At 42.9% G+C, this 26,232-nt stretch overlaps 1 protein-coding gene across 1 annotated transcript in view; it reads right to left on the bottom strand.

The window, feature by feature from the left end:
- The window catches only part of LOC124805157 (carbonic anhydrase-related protein 10-like), a 383,495-nt gene that overhangs the window by 15,192 nt on the left and 342,071 nt on the right, over nucleotides 1-26,232 (bottom strand). Inside the window, exon 8 of the mRNA XM_047265635.1 lies at nucleotides 24,449-24,589. Coding sequence (XP_047121591.1) covers nucleotides 24,449-24,589 — 141 coding nt within the window. The remainder of the gene's footprint in view (nucleotides 1-24,448; nucleotides 24,590-26,232) is intronic.

Consider the following 26,232-nt stretch of genomic DNA (forward strand, 5'->3'; position numbering starts at 1 on the left):
ATACTGCGGAGACTGCTCAAGTGTCTATCACAACCGACATGTAACAGTTTTCTGATGGCGTAATTAAGTCTTGAGGTGATAAGTGGCATAGCTGAATTAAATATACGTATACGTTTTACCCTTTAATTAACGTGAGTTACAATTTTTGCCATAGCCATCGAGATTTTGTATTTCGACTTGAAAATGGCGTACTTGCAGATAATGTGACACAGATAATTACAAGTCTGGTCATGACCGTTCTGGGTACAAAGCACTTGACTTTAAAATGAGATATGTACAGGTAATATGATACAGATAGCATAATAATGACCTTATCATGTGTACAACACATTGGGCCCCGCGTAAACTCAACTGTAAGAGCTTTTTAAGTGTGAAATCAGACCAAGTGTGCATCGTTCTGCACATCCACCTAAATCAATATTTGATAGCAAGGTTTAGTACCTTTCAGAGCCCTTTATCGCTAGTAACGCTGAAACCCGATCAGATGTCTCCTCCAGACTGCTACATTGTTGTGTAACAGGTGCGATATACCGCGCATTATTATTGTTCACGAGACATATTTCTATATTTCTGCACTGATGTGTCGCACTAAAATGAAAATAACAGCCTGCAGTATCGTGCTACCATACTTCAGTTGTTATGTGCTGTATCGAAATGAACTTGATTGTTGTCCACAGCAGCACGATTTTTCTATTTCAGTGGTAATGTACAGCGAAGAAACGAAACTCATTGTTGTCGACAGTAGTTCGTTCTCATACTTCAGCGCCGTTTGTTCTGCAGCCGAATGAGCCTGACAGTTGAACACAGTGACACATATCAATAGCTCAGTGGTGATGGACTGCAGCCAAATGAAGAATTGTTGTCTTTACCAACACGTTTCCACAATGTAGTGTCAGCGTATTGTAGCCGAATGAATCATATTGTTACCTTACATTTCCATATTCAGTAGCGGTGAACTGCACCTGAGTGAACCTAACTCGCACGACTGCATATTTCAGCGATGATGTCGAATAAACTTGATGGTTGTCCACAGTAACACGTTACACACTAGTCTCTCTCTTTCACTCTTCATCTCTCTCGCTTCCTCTCTCTCTCTCTCTCTCTCTCTCTCTCTCCCTCTCTCTCTACCTACCTATCTGTCCATCTATCTGCCTATCTATGCATCTTTTCTATACGCAGTCTTCAGCCCAACCGAGCGAGGTGGCGCAGTCATTAGCACACTGGACTGGCATTCTGGAAGACGACAGTTAAAACCCACGTCAGGCCATACTGATTTAGATTTTTCATGTTTGCCCGAAATCGCTCCAGAAAAATGCCAGAATGGTTCCTGTGCCAGAACACGACCGATTTCCTTCCTAATCCCGAATCAGTCCGAGGTTGTGTTCCATCTGCGATGATCTTGATGTCAACTGGACGTTGTACCCTTATCTTCCGTCCTTCGTTCTTCTACAGTTCAACAAGACACGCACGACAGTTCTGTCTCTTTAAGGCAGGTCAAGCAGGCACTGAACTCGGATAGCTGTGCTCAGATCCACTTGCTGCTGCCATGTCTGGTTTTTCTTCCTGAGATCATTTGAAGCGAAAGCTGGGACATTACCTTTGAAATACTACGCGGCTGATTTCCTGGTCAGGTCAGAGCTCATGTTCTGTTTCTAAGGCAGCCCTTATCCACAGAATGCTACTCTCTAACTTCCTACCTCTCTGTAACGTGAAGCATCTCCACTTTCACACCAGCAGGCGTTATCCGCACTCTTGTGCTCTTAACACCAGTATATCATGTTCTGTTGGTATTCTATTACGACATTGTTATAACTGGGTGCTAAGTCAATCAGTTTGTGCTCAGAACAGTTTTAGATTACGAACTTCTCAGTACTTCGAAATCTGTGATTGTACCACAGAGATAGTGGGGACACATGGATGACATCCTCTGCTTGGTACATGAATCAGAACACAAAATAGAACAACTGCATGCAGAGATATACACAAAAGCATAAAGTTCACCTTAGAGACAGAGCAAACAGGGAAAATAAACTTCCTAGATATTTCCACCACAAAGAAAAATAGCCAGCACACATTTAGTATTTACAGGGAAACACCACAACATACACAACATTCAACCAATCACTTAACCAGCCACAGACCCTAAAAGAATGTGACCTCAGATATCTGCTCCACGAACTATATACAGTACTACTTGACAAATGTTCCTATAAGGAACTGAAGATAACAATTCAGACACAGAAAAATAACGGATACCAAGAATCTCTAGTGACGAAACTGAACACTGAAATCTAGAAAAACATAAAAAATTATACTTATACCCAGAGACTCACATCATCAACCACAAACACACACACACACACACACACACACACACACACACACACATACCAGTATCAGTGCCACTGCACACCAAAGGCACAAAACAGAAAATCAACCAACAAGCGGATACCCTCTCACATACGAAAACAGACTGAAACAGAGAATTGCGAATATCTTCAAGGAACAAGGAATAAAAATAGCGTAACAAAGCATAAAACTTTCTACAGAAATATCTAAGATAGGAGGATCAAACTGACCTGCACCAGTTTTGCGTCAACGGCGTGCCTTAAATTCCAGACCTCTCCACAGGGCATCACAGACCGAGGGCACAAGAACACAAACACCGGACCGGACTGCACTCGTAACAACCATCCAAAGGACGGAAACTGCTTATGTACTCCTCGTAGCAGACAGTGTAACACAACAGTCAACCGAATCAGGAAGGACCATCTCCAGTACAGAAATGTAAGATTCCTGACCCCAATTTCCATTCCCTGAGTATGAATGTTTTGTAATTGGCTTGAAGAAATAAATGTTGTTTAATTATGTCCTTATTCAGGAGTCTCAGAAAAGTTACAACGTTGATTAAACTATTCTCGCTATTCTGGTGTATGTATGCCTACCACCATCAGCAGTACTATTGAAACGGCAAGCACGTCATACGGACATACATCTTTCTCACAATAATTTTCAAACTACACCATAGAAATGTTATTTTAGATGGACGATCCATTCTTGAAGCAAGATGTGCCAGTTAGCATACATGTGGCTCACAGTTCAGGTGCAGAATTCCAGCATACAGCGCAGAGCAGCACATTCGCCTCTGTAAGCCGCTGGTGCACAAATCGATCACTTCTGTTGACAGTGTTCACCTGCGTCCTCGGACGAAACTGCCTCCACTATTTATGAGACTCGATCGAAGCAGTCAGAGCAAGTGAAACAACTCAGCTCTGGTCGGTAGTGGTGGTCGTTGGTTCCTAACCCTTACAGGGCTACCGTATCTCACTTTGTCAGTTACAGCTGTGTCAAGCTAAACTAGTACTAACGCTCTTCGCGTTCTATGAGCGCTGTTGTGGAAAATGTGTCATTGTCCACTGCCCTCCTATCAACTGACGTTAATATCAGAGCGCACTGGTCCACTAAATAAATTCCTATTTAAAAATTTGTAATCAAAATGCCGACGAACAGAACTGCCTCCACACTATGGAGATGCATTCTGAACTATCTTTTACCCTCGTCACATTTATGACGATGGAAACTGAGCTATACCGTAAAACATGAATCAGCCACAAAGATAATTGCGTCTGACTGCATAGCGAAGTCACTTTCCTGCTAGCATAAAGTGCTTGTAGGAATTCATGTACATTTCTTTCAACAAATCAGGTCAGAAAATGAAGAACAACTCACTTCATCAACATCTACGTGTTTACTCCGCAGAACAACTTATGGTGTGTGGCGGAGGGCAGCTATCGTACTATTATTATCCACCCTCCCCTTTTCGTGTTCCATTTAGTAACTCTACATCGAAGGAACGATTGTGATAAACTTTTGTATTAGCCCTGATTTCTCCGGTTTTCGAAAGATATGTGTGGGACGAACTAATATGTAGCCCGACTCGTTCTGAGAAGTACTATCCCGAAATTCCAGCATTAAAGCACTGCGGGATGGACAGTGCCTCTCTGATAGCGCCTACCATTGGAGTTTGTTGATCTTCGTAGCCGTCTCGCGCTAAGTAACTGCACCCGTATCTCAACTTGTCTATATTCTCCTCCTCTTAAACCAACCTGATAAGGTTTGCCAGACTGATGAGCACTATTCTACAATCGATCGAATAAGACCTCTGTAATCCTCACCTTTCGTGGCTCAATTACATTTCCTTTCAATTCTTAAAATGAATCTCAACTTTTTTTCTGCCTTTCATACAATTATTTAAATGTAGTCACTCCAATGTAGATCGTTCCGGATGGTTGCTCCTAGGTGATTTAGGCCTTTTCCTGTTCTCAGCGATTTTATGCAAACAGCGTGATGGATAACTTCACTTATTTATTCGAAATACGTTAAATTTATGGCTGTTCACATTCCACTACCACCTACCATCGATCGTTCGTAGGTCTTCCTGCATTTCACGAAAGTCAAGTGACGCTACAAACTTCCGATTCACAATGACGCTGCAACCTCCCGGTGCACAAGAATCTGACGGATCTTCCAACAATACCAAGTAGATTACTAAAGTTGAAACAGTTCACACGAAACAGATTAATCTTATGTGAATAGCACTTGAGAGAATTCATTCAAGCTGTTGAGACTTCAGTGAGCTCGCATATGTACCCATCATGTGACTTCTGTACCCGGGGTGCAAGGGGGATCCGCTCCCGCTTCCCACCTCCCCCTCACCATCCCTCAGGGAAAGGGAGAATATAGTCTAATCGAGTGTTTTTGTTTCAAGAAAATGATTGAAATGTTTTTATATCGTAGGTTTTAGCTGCATCGGAACTGTAACTTCTTTATCAATGAAATGAAATGAAATGTCGTGTGGCTAGGGCCTCCCGTCGCGTAGACCGTTCGCCTGGTGCAGGTCTTTCGTGTTGACGCCACTTCGGCGACCTGCGTGTCGATGGGGATGAAATGATGATGATTAGGACAACACAACGCCAAGTCCCTGAGCGGAGAAAATCTTCGATCCAGCCGGGAATCGAACCCGGGACCTTAGGATTGACAGTCTGTCACGCTGACCACTTTTTTCCTTTCCCCTCACCTACCCCGGGGCCGGACTCTTTATCAATACTTACAAGTCGCTATTCGTCTACCAGAATATTAAAAATACTTCACATCCACCCGCCCTCCCCCCCCCCCCCCCACGCTATGAACTGCCCCCGTCCCTAAAAACTATCATCATGGCATCGTACGACGACCGAATTGTGATGAAAACCCAACTGTAAATGATTACTCACAAACAGAGGGGCACAGATGATTAATGTTCACCGCTGTTCCTTGACTGTGGTAGGGACAGCTGCACTCAGAATCCAGTTTCAAAAAATCCGTCCACAATGAACAAAGAGAATAATGACCACATTGTCGTGGTGTAACATCATTACTAATACAAAACTTTTCCTTTTTCCGTTGCCCGTCCAGACTGTTGATGTGCTTTGAGATGATTGCTATCAATGTTATTAATATCAATTCATTGCGGGTTCAGTTCGCATTGTCTTTTCAGGAGTTGTGAACGAAACGTTAACAAAATGTAATAGTTCGTAATCCACCCCTTAAAATGTGCCACCCCTTAAAATCAGCCACCCTAGGCACCTGCGTATCCTCCCTAGTACTAAATACGTCCCTGGGGATACCTATTGTTTTCTTCTATAACGATTAATGTCACTTTGGCTTCCCTCACGATTGAGGTCGGTTGTAATATAATGTCAGTGACTGAGTTTGTGTAGAAATATTGCATTTTTAACTGTTGATTTTGACTATTGCTGAATTCTAAATACATGTCATTGACCTCTGCCATGTAGACGTCTATAAACCTTCTTCTATTAACTTTCATGAAAGATAGGCATTTCACCATTGTTTATATTGATTGTCACTGTATTGCTCACTGTTTTCGACTTTGTTTACGGTATGTTTAAAGCACAAGGGCTGGGTGTATTCCTTTTATAGCAATGGGTAACATGTCACGTAGACATGGGGCACCATATACACTCCTTGAAATTGAAATAAGAACACCGTGAATTCATTGTGCCAGGAAGGGGAAACTTTATTGACACATTCCTGGGGTCAGATACATCACATGATCACACTGACAGAACCACAGGCACATAGACATAGGCAACAGAGCATGCACAATGTCGGCACTAGTACAGTGTATATCCACCTTTCGCAGCAATGCAGGCTGCTATTCTCCCGTGGAGACGATCGTAGAGATGCTGGATGTAGTCCTGTGGAACGGCTTGCCATGCCATTTCCACCTGGCGCCTCAGTTGGACCAGCGTTCGTGCTGGACGTGCAGACCGCGTGAGACGACGCTTCATCCAGTCCCAAACATGCTCAATGGGGGACAGATCCGGAGATCTTGCTGGCCAGTGTAGTTGACTTACACCTTCTAGAGCACGTTGGGTGGCACGGGATACATGCGGACGTGCATTGTCCTGTTGGAACAGCAAGTTCCCTTGCCGGTCTAGGAATGGTAGAACGATGGGTTCGATGACGGTTTGAATGTACCGTGCACTATTCAGTGTCCCCTCGACGATCACCAGTGGTGTACGGCCAGTGTAGGAGATCGCTCCCCACACCATGATGCAGGGTGTTGGCCCTGTGTGCCTCGGTCGTATGCAGTCCTGATTGTGGCGCTCACCTGCACGGCGCCAAACACGCATACGACCATCATTGGCACCAAGGCAGAAGCGACTCTCATCGCTGAAGACGACACGTCTCCATTCGTCCCTCCATTCACGCCTGTCGCGACACCACTGGAGGCGGGCTGCACGATGTTGGGGCGTGAGCGGAAGACGGCGTAACGGAGTGCGGGACCGTAGCCCAGCTTCATGGAGACGGTTGCGAATGGTCCTCGCCGATACCCCAGGAGCAATTTGCTGGGAAGTGGCGGTGCGGTCCCCTACGGCACTGCGTAGGATCCTACGGTCTTGGCGTGCATCCGTGCGTCGCTGCGGTCCGGTCCCAGGTCGACGGGCACGTGCACCTTCCGCCGACCACTGGCGACAACATCGATGTACTGTGGAGACCTCACGCCCCACGTGTTGAGCAATTCGGCGGTACGTCCACCCGGCCTCCTGCATGCCCACTATACGCCCTCGCTCAAAGTCCGTCAACTGCACATACGGTTCACGTCCACGCTGTCGCGGCATGCTACCAGTGTTAAAGACTGCGATGGAGCTCCGTATGCCACGGCAAAGTGGCTGACCTTGACGGCGGCGGTGCACAAATGCTGCGCAGCTAGCACCATTCGACGGCCAAACCGCGGTTCCTGGTGTGTCCGCTGTGCCGTGCGTGTGATCATTGCTTGTACAGCCCTCTCGCAGTGTCCGGAGCAAGTATGGTGGGTCTGACACACCGGTGTCAATGTGTTATTTTTTCCATTTCCAGGAGTGTACTTGTACCACTGACCCATGTTATTTACCGTTAGTAATTGATGTCGTACGGCAATATTGACATTTACTGTTTATACTGATTGTTATCGTAGTTCACACTACGTTTGCGGCGTGCACAGCACACAGAGATGGTTCTAGACATTGGTAACATATTATCTACACGTATGGCACTATTTTATGATCCCACTGAACCATGTTTACTTCAAAGCATTGGTCATACCTTTTGCCTTACCTACCCTTTTTTATATTTCAGACATGTCATTTTTAACTAACTGCTTTTCTTTAATCCCTTGTATGGACTCGCTTTCGAAAGAACGACGGTTCAAACCCACGTCTGGCATCCAGATTTAGGTTCCCCGTGATTTCCCTAAATCCCTCGAGGGAAATGGCGGGATGGTTCTTTGAAACGACACGGCCGATTTATCCTCCCCATCCTCAATCCAATGTGAGCTTGAAATCCGTCGCTAGTCACCTCTACTTTGACTGGATGTTAAACCTGGTCTTTCGTCTTTCCTTTACTCCGTTGTAAATGGTTCAGTATATAAACTGTTCTATGGTGCAATGAAAAATTGGAGAAGATCAATACATGCTTATGCCGGCCGAAGTGGCCGTGCGGTTCTAGGCGCTGCAGTCTGGAACCGCGAGACCGCTACGGCTGCAGGTTCGAATCCTGGCTCGGGCATGGATGCGTGTGATGTCCTTAGGTTAGTTAGGTTTAACTAGTTCTAAGTTCTAGGGAACTAATGACCTCAGAAGTAGAGCCCCATAGTGCTCAGAGCCATTTGAACCAATACATGATTATAATATTCACACATTCTTTAATAAACTCGGAGATTGACTGTTGTTGCGGTTGTTGTTGTCTTCAGTTCGAAGACAGATTTGATACAACTCATCATGCTACTGTATTCTGTGCAAGCCTCTTCATCTCAGAGTAACTACTGAATCTGTTTTCTGTATTCATTTCTTGGTCTCTCTCTACGATTTTTACCCCCCCCCCCCAAACTTCCCTCCACCAAGCGAGGTAGCGCAGTGGTTAGTAAACTGGACTCGCATTCGGCAGGACGACGGTTCAAACCCCAGTCCGGCCATCCTGATTTAAGATTTCCGTGATTTCGCTAATTCATCTCAGGCAAATGCCGGAATAATTCCTTTGAAAGAATTTCCTTTCCCATCGTTTCCTGATCCGATGGAACGTATGACGTTCCTGTTTAATCCCATCCCCCAAATCAACCAACCTCCAACTTGCATCCAGTACTAAACTGGTGGTCCCTCGATGTCTCAGAATATGTCCTACCAACCGATCCGTTCTTCTATTCGGTAGTGCCACAAATTTCTTTGCTCCAAAATTCTATTTAGTATTTACTCCATAGTTGTGTGATGTACCCATCTAATCTTCTGCATTCTTCTGCAGCAACACATTTCAATAGCTTCTCATTTCCTCTTGTCTAAACTGTAACTGTTTATCATTCATGTTTCACTTCCGTACATGGCTATATTCTATACAAATATGGTCAGAAAATACTTACTGACACTTAAACCTGTACCCGATGTTAAGAAATTTCTCTATTTCAGAAACTCTTTCCTTGGCATTATCGTCTATGTTTCTCTTCCATACAGGGCTACACTCCATACAAATACTTTCAGAAAGGACTTCCTAACACTGAAATCTATATTCGATGTTGACAAATTTCTATTCTTCATAAATGCTTTTCCTGCCATCGCCAGTCTGCCTTTAATATCTTCTCTATTTCGGCCGCTAGGAGTTATTTTGCTGTCAAAATACCAAAACTCGTATACTACATTAAGTGTCTCTTTTTCTAATCTAATTCCCTGAGCATCAACGGATTTAATTCGACTACATTCCACTCTCACTGTTGCACTTTTGTTGATGTTCATCTTATATCATGCTTTCAAGACCGTATCCATTCCATTCAACTGACTTTCCAAGTCGTTTGGTGTCTGTAAGAGAAATCCAACGTCTTCGTGAAACTTCAAAGTTTCTATTTCTTCTTCCTGAACTTTAATTCCTTCTGCATTTTTTCCTTTTGATTCCTTTGATGCTTGCAGTTTGAATTACATCTGGGAAAGATTACAACCCTGTCTCACTCCCTTCTCAAACACTGCTGTCCTTTTGTGCCCCTCGACTCTGCCGTCTCGTTTCTGTACAAGCTGTAAATAGCCTATCGCTTCTTGTACTTTACCTCTGCTACCCTCAGAATTTCAATGAGAATATCCCAATCAACATTGTCAAAAGCTTTCTCCAAGTCCACAAATGCTAGAAACGTAAGTCTTGCTCTCTTTAACCTATCTTCTATGGAATATTGAATGGTCAGTATTGCCTCGCTTGTTCCGGAATCCCTACTTATCATCCCCGAGGTCTGCTTCTACCATTTTTCCCATTCCTCTGTAAATAACTGGTGTCAGTATTTTGCCACCAAGGGTTATTAGACAAATAGTTCGGTAATAATAACACCAGTCAGCACCTACCTATTACACGTGTATTTTCATTTGGCTGCCACAATAGTTATTTATGTCAGGCCCTCTTATTATGTAAAATTTTACTGTTGTAGTGACGGTCACCGGAGCACAGTTCGAGGCGGGTTTCCTCACTAAAGGCACCTGCACTTCAGTTGAGGACATTGCCCGCCGAGGCGGGCAGCGGAGGGATACCATCACGACTGTCGCCCACCGTACGGCCTCACAACCAGGAGGATTGTTTGGTGGGCCACTTCTTTTCATAGCAGGACCCCTTTGGCTGTCATCCGAGGCAACCTTACAGCATAGCGGTTCATCGACGATGTTCTACGCCCCGCTTTCTTGTCCTTAATGGCACGCCATCCTTGACTTACATTTCAGCAAGGCAATGCCCGGCCGCTCACGGAGTCAGTTACTAGTGCTCGGCTTCATGCTTGAGAAACCCTACCTTGGTCAGCAAGGTCACAGCACCTCTCCTTAATTGTCGTGTACTAGAGGGAGTTGGAGCATTATGGGGAGGGCCCTCCAATGATCTCTGGATTTTGGCTATCTAACGCAAAGGAAGGAAAGTTGGGTTTAACGTCCCGTCGACATAGGGATCATTAGAGACTTAGCGTCACCTCGGATTGTGTCAATGATGGGAAAGAAAATACGCCTACCTTTTTCAGAGGAACCATCCAGGAGTGTTCTAACCACTGCCATCTCGCTCGGTCTAACCTAACACGCCAGTTCGACGGAATGTGGCCCGATATCCTCCAATCGGGTATCCAACAACACTGTGAATCCATGCCATCCGAATACCTTCTTGCATAAGAGCCAGAGGTGGACCTGCTTAATTTGCGAAGCTCTTTTTCCTGGATAGAACATCCAACTTTTCTCAAATGTTAATAGTCAATTTGTCTCATGTATATTACATCTGCCGATTTCCGTCCCATCCGCATAATCGTTTCGTGATGCGTGTTTTCTTGTCATAGAGTGTATTTTGTACAGTTTTAAGCGATTCGATGCAAACGTGATTTCTTTTCAGAATGAGATTTTCAGTCCGCTGCAGAGTGAAAACCCCATTCTAGAAACATCCCCCCGGCTGTGGCTAAGCCATGACTCCGCAATATCCTTTCTTTCAGGTTCACAGGAGAGCTTCTGTAATGTTTGGAAGGTAGGAGACGAGGTACTGGCTGAAGTAAGGTTGTGAGTAAGGGCCGTGAGTCGGGCTTGGATAGCTCAGATGATAGAGCACTTGCCCGCAAAAGGCAAGGGTCCCGAGTTCGAGTCTCGGTCCGGCACACAGTTTTAATCTGCCAGGAAGTTTCGTGATTTATTTTATCTGTTCACATTTGAAGTTCTTCTTATATAGATCTGTTTAAATTAATATGCCATTAGTTTATCCATTTTAATAAAAAGTTTTATAGAACTAGGCCATCTTCAAGAACTTCTGTCTATGCAGTTTCATATTTATACACTCCTCGAAATTGAAATAAGAACACCGTGAATTCATTGTCCCAGGAAGGGGAAACTTTATTGACACATTCCTGGGGTCAGATACATCACATGATCACACTGACAGAACCACAGGCACATAGACACAGGCAACAGAGCATGCACAATGTCGGCACTAGTACAGTGTATATCCACCTTTCGCAGCAATGCAGGCTGCTATTCTCCCATGCAGACGATCGTAGAGATGCTGGATGTAGTCATGTGGAACGGCTTGCCATGCCATTTCCACCTGGCGCCTCAGTTGGACCAGCGTTCATGCTGGACGTGCAGACCGCGTGAGACGACGCTTCATCCAGTCCCAAACATGCTCAATGGGGGACAGATCCGGAGATCTTGCTGGCCAGGGTAGTTGACTTACACCTTCTAGAGCACGTTGGGTGGCACGGGATACATGCGGACATGCATTTTCCTGTTGGAACAGCAAGTTCCCTTGCCGGTCTAGGAATGGTAGAACGATGGGTTCGATGACGGTTTGAATGTACCGTGCACTATTCAGTGTCCCCTCGACGATCACCAGTGGTGTACGGCCAGTGTAGGAGATCGCTCCCCACACCATGATGCAGGGTGTTGGCCCTGTGTGCCTCGGTCGTATGCAGTCCTGATTGTGGCGCTCACCTGCACGGCGCCAAACACGCATACGACCATCATTGGCACCAAGGCAGAAGCGACTCTCATCGCTGAAGACGACACGTCTCCATTCGTCCCTCCATTCACGCCTGTCGCGACACCACTGGAGGCGGGCTGCACGATGTTGGGGCGTGAGCGGAAGACGGCCTAATGGTGTGCGGGACCGTAGCCCAGCTTCATGGAGACGGTTGCGAATGGTCCTCGCCGATACCCCAGGAGCAACACTGCGGTCCCCTACGGCACTGCGTAGGACCCTACGGTCTTGGCGTGCATCCGTGCGTCGCTGCGGTCCGGTCCCAGGTCGACGGGCACATGCACCTTCCGCTGACCACTGGCGACAACATCGATGTACTGTGGAGACCTCACGCCCCACGTGTTGAGCAATTCGGTGGTACGTCCACCCGGCCTCCCGCATGCCCACTATACGCCCTCGCTCAAAGTCCGTCAACTGCACATACGGTTCACGTCCACGCTGTCGCGGCATGCTACCAGTGTTAAAGACTGCGATGGAGCTCCGTAAGCCACGGCAAACTGGCTGACACTGACGGCGGCGGTGCTGCCAACCTCTGGTGCTCTCTTCACCCATGATAGCGTGCATTTAACATCCATTAGTCTGTTCACGTTGTTATCTTCGTCATTTATGGCATGTATAGACTTAAATTATGATGCTCCCATGTCGATTTTTCATTTTTGGCAGATAATGTATAAACATTTTAGTTGGAGCTCCCTTGTATTGCTAACAGCTAATTGACGAAGTGTCCTCTTATCTTGAACACTGCTTTCATGTCGTAGTATCTACAGTTCAAAAATTTTCTTGAAGCCTTTTCTTAATACCATTAATGTGGAATAGAATTCCTTGCTTGTATGCCTCCATTTCAGTATTTTTCGGGCGTAAAGAAGCTAATTATCTATTTACAAACATGCGAATTTCACTAACGAAAATTTTAGAAAAAATTTAACATTTATTAAGTTAAACATACCATCTACGCAAAGAACATTGTGGAACAAGCGTCGCACTCTGTCTGAAGAGAGCACATGTTCCTGGTTTCCTGCCGTGAGAATGACAGGTGCATCACAGAGTGAGAAATGTACTGGAACGTGCTCCAAAGGGGACGTACCTCGGACTGTACGATTCATAAGGGGAAATAAAGTGAATTGCACACATCCTCACAGTGAAATTCTGGTGGTATGTGGACTAAATGCAATGTCGCGTTCAACCGTTGTGGAATGGTGTCAACAGTTTGACCAAGGCTGCACTTACGTGGGTGATACCGAACGGTGAGTAAGGCCATCGACGTCTACCACAGAGGACAATGTCCAGCAGTCGCAGATGAGGACGCCCACAAAGCGGTTCTCGAATGGTTCCGTAACCGAGGGATAGATCTCCGTCGTCGAGGAACTGGTAGAACGTTCTGAGAGTTTTTTTTACAGAGACTTGCTGATTATGTTGATAAACAGTGTCATGTATCTGTGTCATTCTGAAGTGTAGTGCCTCATTCAAAGAAACTTGCTTAGCCTGCCACTGTAATATGTAACTTACTTTTTGAAGACCCCAAATAATTATTCGTATAAAAAATCTATTGGTACTATGTGCGTGCAGTAAGTTAGGGAAATACGAAAACATCAACATTCATTTACAAGGGATATCTTCAAAATTTTCATAGAATGCAAAAGAGGTCAGAATTTTGATGTTTAGCTGCATCAAATGTCCCCTCACACTGGGAAATATTTTATATGAGCGAAGATAGTACTTTTAACGACCTATCCCGTCAAAATGTGACTTGTATAGTAACTAAAAACCTAAATCGCGAAGGTTGGAAGGTGTTTCAGACTTAGTCCAGTGGCAACGATAGTGCAGGTATCATTGGCCCCACTCCTCCGTACATACCTGTATTACCATTCATTGGAGATATCCACAGAGCACGCATCAGTATTGACAAAAAAATGGCTCTGAGCACTATGGGACTTATCATCTATGGTCATCAGTCCCCTAGAACTTAGAACTACTTAAACCTAACTAACCTAAGGACATCACACAACACCCAGTCATCACGAGGCAGAGAAAATCCCTGACCCCGTCGGGAATCGAACCCGGGAACCCGGGCGCGAGGAAGCGAGAACGCTACCGCACGACCACGAGCTGCGGACTCAGTAGTGACAGGTACAGCACATATCACAGTACGAATCACATCTCGGCTGCCCACCAGCCACAGTGAGGGTTTAGCACATCTTACTGCCCTGTACTGATGTTCCTAGCTTTGTGGCCCTAATTAACAACCTAACTCAATGAGAGAGTTACTGTGGCTCACAGGTCTTCACGGCCGATAATGCATGGGAGAGCAGTATGTTCTTTCTTTCCATCCTTCTCTCTCTCTTTCTCTCTCTCTCTCTCTCTCCCCCTCCCTCCGCCCACCACTCTCTCTCTCTCTCTCTCTCTCTCTCTCTCTCTCTCTCTCTCTATATATATATATATATATATATATATATATATGCGTCAGTATTCCGGCTGTTTCGATGCAGCCAGTCAAGTATTCCTCTGTTGTACCAACCTCCTCTTCATTTCAGAGTAGCACTCTACAGCGTCAATTAGTTGTCGTCTGCATACCAACCCAAGTCTACCCTTACAGTATTTACCACTTTTACATCTTCCTCTAATACCATGGTAGATATTCCTTGATATGTTAACACACGTTCTAACATCCTGTTCCTTCTTGATGTCAGTGTTTTCCATACGCTCCTTTCCTCGAGGTTTGTGCGGAGAATCCCCTCATTTCCTACTGGTCCATCTACATTTCAACACTATTTTGTAGCACCATAGCTCACATGTTTCCTCTTCTCTTCCGGTTCTTCCACTGTCCATGATTCACTTCCACATAGTACTGTTATCCAAACGCATATTCTCATAAATATCTTTCTCAGATTAAGGCCTATGCTGGGGTGCTGGATACCAGTAGATTTCTATTAGCCAGGAATGCAATTTTTTGAGTGTGCCGATCTGTTTTTTATGTCCTTATCGATTTGTCAGTGATCTCCAACTTTACATCGAAGGCAATAGATTTCGTTAAATTTGTCAGCTTTGTAGTCACCAACTTTGATGTTAAGTTTATCCCTAATCTCTTTTATGCTACTTATCACTGTTTTCTTTTTTCTTCGTTTTACTCTCAGTCCATTGGGTCCCTGTGTCACTTGGTTGAGGATAACACATTGGCCGGACGACATCAAGTGGTCCTCTGGACACACCAATAGTCACATATCGACTACACAAATCGCACACAGAAGCATCTATTATTTGTTCCGCTGTACGTCTTCTCCCTGATATTAATCAAAACACAAAAATAAGGTTATTCAAATAAAAATATTTTATGTACGTCTTTACATGCAGAAGACTGGAAATTGTCCTGTCGATACGTGTCTAAAATGATATACAAAAGAGGTAACTTAAAACTGTTGCTTATAATTTTGACGTACTATAGCGGACACGAAGCCGAACCCTCACCATCTCATAAACTACAACATTCCACCTCTTTTTGTTCTAACCAACCCCATCCACACGGAATAGCTTTCTACAATCCGTTTCTCCCTCCCCGCCCCATCCCACACCATGCCCCACGCACTGTATTTATTCCATCTCTCTCATTTCCTCTGATCATTCTTTGAAAACAAAACTTGCCGTCTTAGTTTTTAAGCATCCCATTCGTTTTGCTACTTTCAGCATGAACATGGCACTGTGATCAGAACCCCTTTCGCGAAAACTATTTTGTTAAACCTACATCCTTCTGCCACGATAGGTTGGTAACAGTATTTTCTCAGTTACCTAAAACGTTACTCACCATAACCTATCTTTTAAAAACCTGTATGTCGCACCTTCGAAGGCTCCGCTCTAATGAAGGAAAAGTATCACGGAAGACAATTTTAAGTATCTGTTTCCAAACTATAAAATTGCATAGGATCGATTAGCGGAGAGACTTGCACCAAACGAGCCTTCGGACAGAAAAACAAAATAACAACAACAAAACCAAGCAAAGGAATATAGAAAGAGTAACGTAATCAACCGTTAAGTTCATTAAGAAACTAGGAAGCTTCGGTAGAATGATGTAATCTTCCATGAGTCATTAACGTTTCACTCCGAAACTTCGGACAATTTTGATGTAATAAGTCATGAAAGCGCGAGAATGAATAACATTTGACTCTACCGATAGAGAAACATGCAGTAGAAGGACAGTCGATTGACAGAAAGATATGAAACGTTAATTCCAACGAACATTCAGACAGTTAAATTCTGCGAAAGACAAATCTTGTGGTGGAATTCCTTAGGAGGAAAAAATGTAGAATCCTTTAGCGTAAAAAAGCTCTTTATGAAATGGTCCGCGTGCTCAAGTGTACTGCTGGTGTGTCTGCAATACAAAGTTGGTGAGATAAGTGTATCTACAATTTACATATACAACAGACTATGGAAATGGTTGAGTTCGTGCGGTTTTCTCGATTATTCTGCGATTTTCGGAAGCGTGTACACAGCTGTCCGCTAACAAATAACAGTTCCCGTTCCAAGCGCAATCGATTTGCGGTCTTTACACATGACAGCTGTCGCTACCCGACGGTTGGATTTGGGTGTGCGATTCTCTTTCTGTCTCTACTTTCAGATACACCGACTCTGTCTGCGCTACAGAGTATATGTGGCAGTAGCCACTGTTGATCATTTCGGTTAGTGCTGGTGAATTACTGCGACAGCTATCTCGTAGGAAAAATTAGGTTAATCTACGGCTGCATACACCCACTTCTCTTGTATTTTACTCGTTAATTTTTCTTTGTAACGGCTTAATGTGAAACTGACATAGAGATAGACACACAAACAAACATCAGTATCAGGCAATTTATGATGCTTCCAGCTCTTGAATAGAAATCACCGGAAAAACTGGTGGAGACGAACAGAAGGTTTCTTTATATGCAACAAAAATACTGCAGACTTGTAAATTGAATGGCAAAAAACTACAGAAAGAGTTGTCCTACTTGGCGACGGGCGTATGGCGTTACTGTGCAGACGATAGCTGACCCGTCTATTACGGAAAACCGCGTAGCGAACACGGCAGCAAGTAGCGGGTTAACCCTCCTCGAAAGTGACATTACAATCTGTGCAGGAGGCGCAGTTCATGGCATATCCAAGATTACAAAAGGATCTGGGTTTTCTGAATCAACAGCTTCTAAAGCCTAGGGCGAATCTTCAGTGTCGCAGAGACAAGGTGTCCAAAGGCCTAAACCACCGCACAGGACGAGCACCAGTTTATGGGGCGGTCGACAATCCTCAGTTAGTCAAATGGCCGCCGATATAGCTTCTGCAGCTGACGGGTGATTCCTGTCCCTTTGCTTTCCAGTAACTTTCGTCCATTCAGTTAAGTTACAGAACTACACAATAGTAAATGGTTGTACTGGTCCTTTGGGTACGAGGAACATTATGTTTATGGTTCACATGAAACGTTTATGTAATAAAAAGAACTGTTATTCTGCGTACAAAAGAGTACGTAAAGATAATAATTATCTCAATGTGATGTACAGGGTGTTCCATAACTAACGGTGTAAGAGCAAACAGTTGAAAGTACACAATACTAGAAGCAAAAAAGACTGAGTAAACATATGGTCTAAAATGCATACCTTAAGAGCTACGCGCAATTTCTCATCTGCGATACTGTGAAGCTAATCTCTTCTACTGCAACCTCTTTGCTTTCCACATTTTGAGAAGTAGCAGTATAACCAAAACAAGAAAAAATATATAGTAAACATGTGCTCTAAAATGCACGTCCTCATCTTGGCTACTTCGAAACACAACTCTTCTAATGAAGAATTGCTTACAACTTTTAAGGTATACATTTTAGAGCAAATGTTTACTGGACATTTTTTCTTGTTTTGGTCCATACTGCTACTTCCCAAAATGTGGAAAGCAAAGAGCCTGCAGTAGAAGAGATTTGCTTCACAATATCGAACATGAAAATCTGCGCGTAGCTCTTATGGTATGCATTTTCGACTCTATATTTACTGAGACATTTTTGCTTCTAGTATCGTGTACTTTCAACTATATGCGTTTAATCCATCAATTATGATACACCCTGTATATAAAAAGCAGTATCGATATTTCGTGATAATGTATCTGTGTGTTCTAATGAAGGTAATGACAAGAAGGAAAGCAGTAGATATAAATTATCATAATCTTCTTTACTCTGGGTTGAGTCTATATATACACTGTTATTGATAACTAAACCACTTATTTCAGTAGCATTAGCATACCTACATCTATGAAAATTTAATTGTGCATTTTTGAGAGATTAATAACGCGTGGTACAGCGAAAGTGGCTGTTAGTGATGTTGGCCGCCATTTGCAAGACGGCAGATTTTTTTTAAAATGACTCAAGTATTATGCGGCTTAGAGCCAAAAGGAGATAGTTTACAACAAATTTCGTGAATAAATAGACCAAAGTCAAATTAATTTCATTCATTTTGCAGAGTGTTATATCCATAGCAAAATAGATTTCAGTGGTTGACGTTTCATGGCTGTCTCTTGTTCTAGAGAAGAGATTTTTCACAGTTCAGAAAGTGTCAGCTTTGAATTAAGAATAAGTATACCACGCAAAAGGTGTTACTCCACACGAACCTACGAAAGTATAAATTATTATTTATGCTACAAGACGTTCCATTACAACCCAGAGACATTTCTAAAAGTAAACGATTAAAATGCTCCACGCCGCTCTGTTCCTAACTTATTTTACGTCTACACAGATATTCCAAAGCGGTTTACTTAACAGGCACTTGACTATAGAAATCCTTAACAATATCCAAGATAAAATTACTTGCCCATAGAATGAAATTGTAGTGAATATTCTGTACGTAGCGTCCTGTATACTTACAGTGTGTTATTACCAGCACAAGTGAACTCACACCTATTGTTAAGTGACTCCTACTGACGCTACAACGAATCTACACACCCGTCTAGACACAAAAAAATCACTACATGGATTTATAATAACGAATCTAATCAACTTTTAATGTACATTATATTGTATTGCGATTTATTTGAAATTGTCATAGTGCACACAGATGCATAAGACCATTACCTGTTTAATGCAACCAGAAGGAAAATATGATTGTATAATAATGACGGGGTATATATCACATTCAATTTATTTTATCGTGCGTTTCACTGATGAAACGGAAAATTAAGGTGTCGTACATGACATCGCTCAGGCACAGAAGCGGTATTTCGTCATGCTGTGTATTGGACGAGTGCTCACCAGATGACACCGCAACTTCAAGACCGCGATACGCAGTGCTTATTGGTTACTGAATTATGGCTGTTACCTCCTACCCTCGACAAATGTTGATGGGTACTAGAAGACACAGGTTTGATCTGAAAGGCATTTACTTTCAAAGGACGCAAGTTGGTACGGACTCCAGAGCATAACGTCAACCACAGTCTCCAGAGAATGCCAGACACAGGTTACCAACCCCATTACATTGCAACGCTTGGCCTATGGAGATCCACAATAGAACCGTTACACGGATCATCTCAACTATTACGTAGTATAATTGCTAGGTCCCATTAAAAGCAGCAGATGTAGTCGATAATGTCGTAGGCAGTGCCGATTAAAAGGGAATTTAACCATTCGATATTTATGTTTACATCAAGATTTTTCCCGTATCCCGAACCCGGAATCAACTTTACGGTTTCTGGTATCATCTATCCACATTCCAATATGTAGTCATCGTCTATTTTTTTGCTTTTGAAATCTAGTTCAAGAACTATCGAGTTCCAGGTGTTATCATTTCAACTGCTGCATGTCATGCTCATGTAGTCTTCATCGCTAGGACTCGTCTGATACTGTCCTCCACGCTAGTCTATCGTCTGTAAAAATGTTTACGTCTGCGTAATTGTTTAAACCTACATCCATCTGAACTTGGTTAATATATTTATCCTTCGGTCTCCTTCCACGACTGTTACCCACACTTCACCCTCCATAACGGAACTGAAGTTACCTTCGGGCCTCAGGATGTGCCTTATAAACCGATCACTTACTTTAGTCAAGCTCTACCACTTATTTTTCTCTTAATTCGATTCTGCGCTTTCTTACTACTTGCTCTTTCTACCAACTCAATGTTTAGCATTCTTCTGTAGCACATGTTTGAGAACCTTCTGTTCTCTTCTTGTCTGAAATGCTTATTGTCCACGTTTACTTCCGTACAAGGCTACACTCCAGATCGGCATAAATGACTTCCTAACACTTGAAACGTCCCCTTTGAACAATTTATACAAGACTTTGCTTAACCTGACACACAATATTTTGTTAGCGCAACGCAATCTGACTTTCAATAATCCCTACAAAAGAATGGCCCTGACTAACATTAAACTATACCTTTCACAAATCACTTACCTCACAAAAATCTTCGCTGCTCAAGCTACTGCAATACAGGGGCGCCACTACTGCCAGCTAAATAAAAGATTCAAACTATGGAAGGCACTAACTACTGATAGGGATAGTTAGCAAATGAAAGATATTAATAGAGAACAAACAATGTATTTACCTTGATATCATCATATATAAATATAGCAGTTCATGACAAATTTCAAAACTCCGCCATCTCTCTCCCCACATCCACCACTGCTGGCGGCTCACCTCCAACTGCGCAACGCTATGCGCTGTTCACAGCCAGCTGCCTAACACTACAATGGCGAGTATTACAACAATGCAAAGCAGCCACAGACTGCACACAGCACAGCCAGTGATTTTCATATTGAGCGCTACGTAATGTTGCCAATAAGAAAACATAAACAGCCTACTTACATAGAGAAAACATAAACAGCCTACTTACACACTTAACTTTATATTCGGTATTATTATTTTTCTCTACTTCAGAAACCCTTTTCTTGCAATTGCCCGTTTCCATTTTATATTCTCTCTACTTCGCCCACCATCAGTTCCTTTGCTGCCCAAATAGCAAAACTCTTCTACTGCTTTTAGTGTCTCACTTCCTAATCTAACTCCCTCATTTATTTCTCGTACGGTCCATTACTCCTGTTTTACTTTTGTTAATATTTAGCTTATATTCTCTTTTCAAGGCACTACATAGTCTGTTCAACCGTTCTTCCTAGATTTTTTATGCTTCTATCAGAATAACAATGTCATCAGTCAACCTCGAAGTTTTCATTGCTTCTCCCTGAACATTAATTACTCTTCCAAAATTCTTTTCGCTTCCTCTACTGATGTCCACTGCACAGAATAATAAATGTCTGGGATAGGCTACAACTTCGACTCATTCCCTTCTCAGCCATGCTGCCCTTCCGTCTGTTACGACTCTTATAACTATAGTCTACAGCGGTGAATAACCATTAGCTAAATGTACTTAATGTCTACTACCTTTAGGATTTCAAAATGTATATGCCAGTCGACGTCGTGGAACGTTTTCTTTAAATCTACAATTACTATAAACAGCACATTCATCTACTTTAACGTATTTTTTAAGAAACACTTATTTAATTTTAGTTACAGTCATAAAACCTTCCACTCATGTCTGTACCCAGATGAATTTCTTGGTTTTCACGTATCTCAGTAATTCCCAACATGTATCTTCTCATTATTCAAGTGTTGAACGGTTTGCGTACTAGAGACCCGTGGCTCGGTGGGCATAACACCAAACAGGGAATGTTTCTTGAAGTTTTGCCGACGGATAGATAAACGGCACCATCGTCTTTCGGGCTTGCATCTGAGAAAGTTTCCTTTTTCTTTCGGTATTTCAAGTTGACAAAATACTGTGTTCGAATTCGCTCATTTGAGGATGCCCAAAGCCGAAGAAATATTTCTTTCCTGAATGAACGCCAGAAAGATGTTGGAATATGAAGGAAATACTTTCAAACTGCAAACCTTCAGGTTTAGAAATTTAGAAATAATAGTTTTGAAAACCCTATTGTGCTTACCTGCAGTACGCTGGACTACTTCTGTTACCGCGTGTTTTCTTTTCTACCCATTCACTCGTAGGAAACTATAAGCATGACCCCTATTTCAACTAATACGCCTACAGTTATCTATATCTTGTCTAATAGCTTTATATGGAATTAAAAAATTATAGCTATGTTCCAGGTATTTTCTTATTTTACAAACATATGCAAGTTTCTTTCGTAAAACATTTCTTCAAATGTTAATCATTTCTACTAAATCATTATTTCCTCCAGTTCCTTTCCTTGAATGGCTCTGTAAAGGTCATTTGGAATTATTTCCGGAATGTCATTATGTTCGATGCTAGCGATTTGTATTTTTTATTCATCTGATGAACTATACAAACTTTTAAAAAAAGTCGTACATTTCTTTCAGAATTTTCTCTGAGTTATTGTATTTTTTATTCATCTGTTGAACTATACAAACTTTTTTAAAAAGTCGTAGATTCCTTTCAGAATTTTCTCTCGGTTATTGGTTACGGAGCTACTTTAACTAGTGTCTGCCGAACTTATGTATCCTACACTCTTTAATTGTTTTCATTTGTTTCGCTTACAAAATTTTCATTGTATATTTTCACAGCGTCTCTAAGACATTAACGAACAGTTTTCAGCTGTTTTGCCTGTTCTATCACGTCACTGTTGTTACTTGCTTGAATATTTTGCCTTATTTTTGATAGCTGCGGTGTCCTATTTAACATTTTCTTGTCTTTTTTTTCATTTTTAAAGATGATGCATGATGTACAGTTTAGTATGAAATAAAAGGAGTTCGACGAAATACATAAAGAAACACACATACGAAGTTACGAGGTGACTTCAAAAAGTAAGCTGCACGCTATTATGGCAGTGCTAACATTTTTTGTCGAATGTTGCACTACACTTCAGTCACATAGATACACGAGATATTTTTTCAACATAGTACCATAGTCGATGTAAACAACGGTCGGAAATTTCTGCCAATTCTTCAATTCCTCGACGATAGAATCTTACTTCTTTAGCTCAACGCCATTCCCGAAGCGCTATCTGAGCGTTCTCATCGTCAAAACATCTACGACTGCTGCGTATCAGCTCCTTGTTTGCCTGGACATCGTCGTCCGTTTATAATGTCGACGCTCTTTCTTCGAAATCAGCGGCTTGGTCACATTGTTGGTACCATTTCACTGTGGGTGGGCGCGACATCGCATTTAGTCTATATGCGACTAGAATCTCACCTTGAATCAGTGTGCAGTTTAAACTTACTGTACATAAGAATCTTAACGGTGCGCGTATTTCAACTTTTGAGTAGGTTCACGCGCCATTCCACTCCCTCGCCGTGATGCACCTGTTATACGCACCACAGCAGCGCTCTGTCCAGGGAAACCCGGAACATTTGTTCTTCTCTGACAATGTACAGCTCTTGTTGAACAATGATCTTAGTGTGGGACGACATGGTTGACTTACGTTTTGAAGTCCCGTAGTATAAAGGTAAGCCGTCACAGTAACTGTCTCAGCTTAGGGCTGTCTTTTCGTCGAAAACATATTTCTGCCCAGTAGAGACGTGGAAGACATACTGAAGTAGTGATTCAATTAGTAGTAAAACATCATAGGTCGTCAAAAAACACGTAACTGAGCAGAGAAGTAGAAAGGTTTTTAAATGCCAACAAGCTATCACACCTGTTTGACTGCACTGTGCGACGTCATTAAAGAATATTTATTGAGGCTGCATATCCAGTTTATTAAGACGTTTTGTCCGTACACCTTGTCAGACCGTCACCATGTGCAGACGATGGAAAAGAAACAATGACGACTCATCTGCGAAGAGGTCCCTCCGTCTGTCGTAAGAAGGGTGCTAAAAGTTACCTCCATGAAAATTATCTTTTCATTCGTTTATGACAAAACGTTTTGCAGCCAAAATTTTTTGCTACGGTGGTACCTGATAGTCTTCAGATTTGATCTAAAAAAACTTATAAACCCGATCACTCCTCCCACTTCACTTAACTCTACAAATTTATTTCTCTGTTTAACGCTGGCTGCAGAATGTTTGTAAGGTGCGACTGTCACCTTATTGAAAGAGCTGCTTCCGTGTTCAAATCTGGTTGACTGGACGGAAACGTTCAAAATGTGAATATAGTTTATCATAGATACAATTCCATGTAGCTCTTCGCATGAGTGTGTCTCATTTATAGCCACTGCGCCACTTCACTCCGTTCCTTTTCAGTTCACCTGATTATCCTGCAGAATTAGCTCCTACAGGAGCGCGGACTGGAAAGAATGGGCTGGAAGTAACTCGGAGATTGGTTTCCAAAGAAGACATTAGGGTCTGTTTAAAGGATAGCGACGTGTAAATGAGGCTGGTACGAACTGTTGCTGGAAAACTAGTTGTCAAGTTGAGGGTCGAACCATTTAGCATGTTTCCAGATTTGGTGTTGGGAAAGGTTCGTGGTTCAGCTTTATAGGAACTTAGGGCACTCACCTTGTGGTGTGATGCGCGGAAGAAGTCGATGTTGGTCCTGACGGTGCGGTGATGCAGGTGTTGGGGAGGCCGCACGTTGTTACCCAGCGGCGCCTTCTGCTCCTCCTGCGGTCCCTGCATCAGCAGCCGCAGCGAGTACATCTGCAACAAGGGGCCCCGCATGTAAGCCACAATGGACCGTCCCGTCCTCTCTGATTACGTATTAAGAGCACTGCATTATTTGTTACAAGTTTTTCTGAAAGATAAATTGACCGGAAAGTAAACTGCCACCCCCTCGCACCCCCCGCACCACCACCACAACCTTCTGGGAGTACTCGTCGTTTCTGAGCTGCAGAAGTATTGTCAAGTAGTCATGTGGCACTCCCCATCTGACGTAAGTCAGGTCACTGAAGTGGTGTCTTCGTGTCCGTTGGTTTCATAGAATAAGCAGAGTAAAATGGGTCATTGTGGAGACGCGACAGGACAGGAGGAAGCAGCTTTCGCGTTTGGACTTGCTCGTGAATTATGTGCGCCTCCTCGATGCTGTACGATGCAGACTGTCCCACTTTTCTGCAAGTAATGGTTCACCTAGCACCGCGATGTAGCATGGCGTAAGAACAGTAACCATAAAAATATTCTAACAAACAGGGATCGGAGACGAAGGCCGTGTTAACGGGCACCGGCTTCAAACACGACAGGTGGTTTTGAAATCATACAATAGCCTCTCGTTTCCCTAGCACTTAATACCTACATAATTTCCACGATACTTGTCAGTGCTTTTAAATGCAATCTAAGTAGCTGCGCGACAAACGGGAGTTCCGTCTTTCTTTTAATTTTTTTTTATTTTTGTTTTCTGATTTGTGTGAATCGATTATCTCTAACTGTATCCAGATGGTCTCATACTAAAAGCTGCATGACACTGAGCATAGGGTGGCACACGCTTCGTTCTACTGTCTGGCCTGTGGGATGTCTTACGGTTCGGACGGTGGGAATAGCAAGCTTGCGTCCCTGTGGCAACCGTTGGCGTCCTACTCTACGTATTTGCTTCGGTTTTTCCATTACCTATATTACACTCTGTGGCAATACGAACGCTATGTATTAGTTGTTTCTAATGATGACAGAGGGCTCTTTCTCTAGGTTATAGACATTATCAGCCATTTATGTTTTAATAGCCTTTTAAATATTTTAAATATATTTGTGGATCGAAAATAACGTTTTATATTTAGAGAATATAAAAATGCAGTAAATGAAGCAGGCAAAAAGGAACACAAACGTCTCAAAAATGAGATCGACAGGAAGTGCAAAATGGCTAAGCAGGGATGGCTAGAGGACAAATGTAAGGATGTAGAGGCTTATCTCACTAGAGGTAAGATAGATACAGCCTACGGGAAAATTAAAGAGACCTTTGGAGAGAAGAGAACCACTTGTATGAATATCAAGAGCTCAGATGGCAAACCAGTTCTAAGCAAAGAAGGGAAGGCAGAAAGGTGGAAGGAGTATATAGAGGGTTTATACAAGGGCGATGTACTTGAGGACAATATTATGGAAATGGAAGAGGACGTAGATGAAGATGAAATGGGAGATAAGATACTGCGTGAAGAGTTTGACAGAGCACTGAAAGACCTGAGTCGAAACAAGGCCCCGGGAGTATACAACATTCCATTAGAACTACTGATGGCCTTGGGAGAGCCAGTCATGACAGAACTCTCCCATTTGGTGAGCAAGATGTATGAGACAGGCGAAATACCCACAGACTTCAAGAAGAATATAATAATTCCAATCCCAAAAAAAACAGGTGTTGACAA

This window comes from Schistocerca piceifrons, chromosome 7 (genome assembly GCF_021461385.2).
Source record: "Schistocerca piceifrons isolate TAMUIC-IGC-003096 chromosome 7, iqSchPice1.1, whole genome shotgun sequence".
NCBI lineage: Eukaryota > Metazoa > Arthropoda > Insecta > Orthoptera > Acrididae > Schistocerca > Schistocerca piceifrons.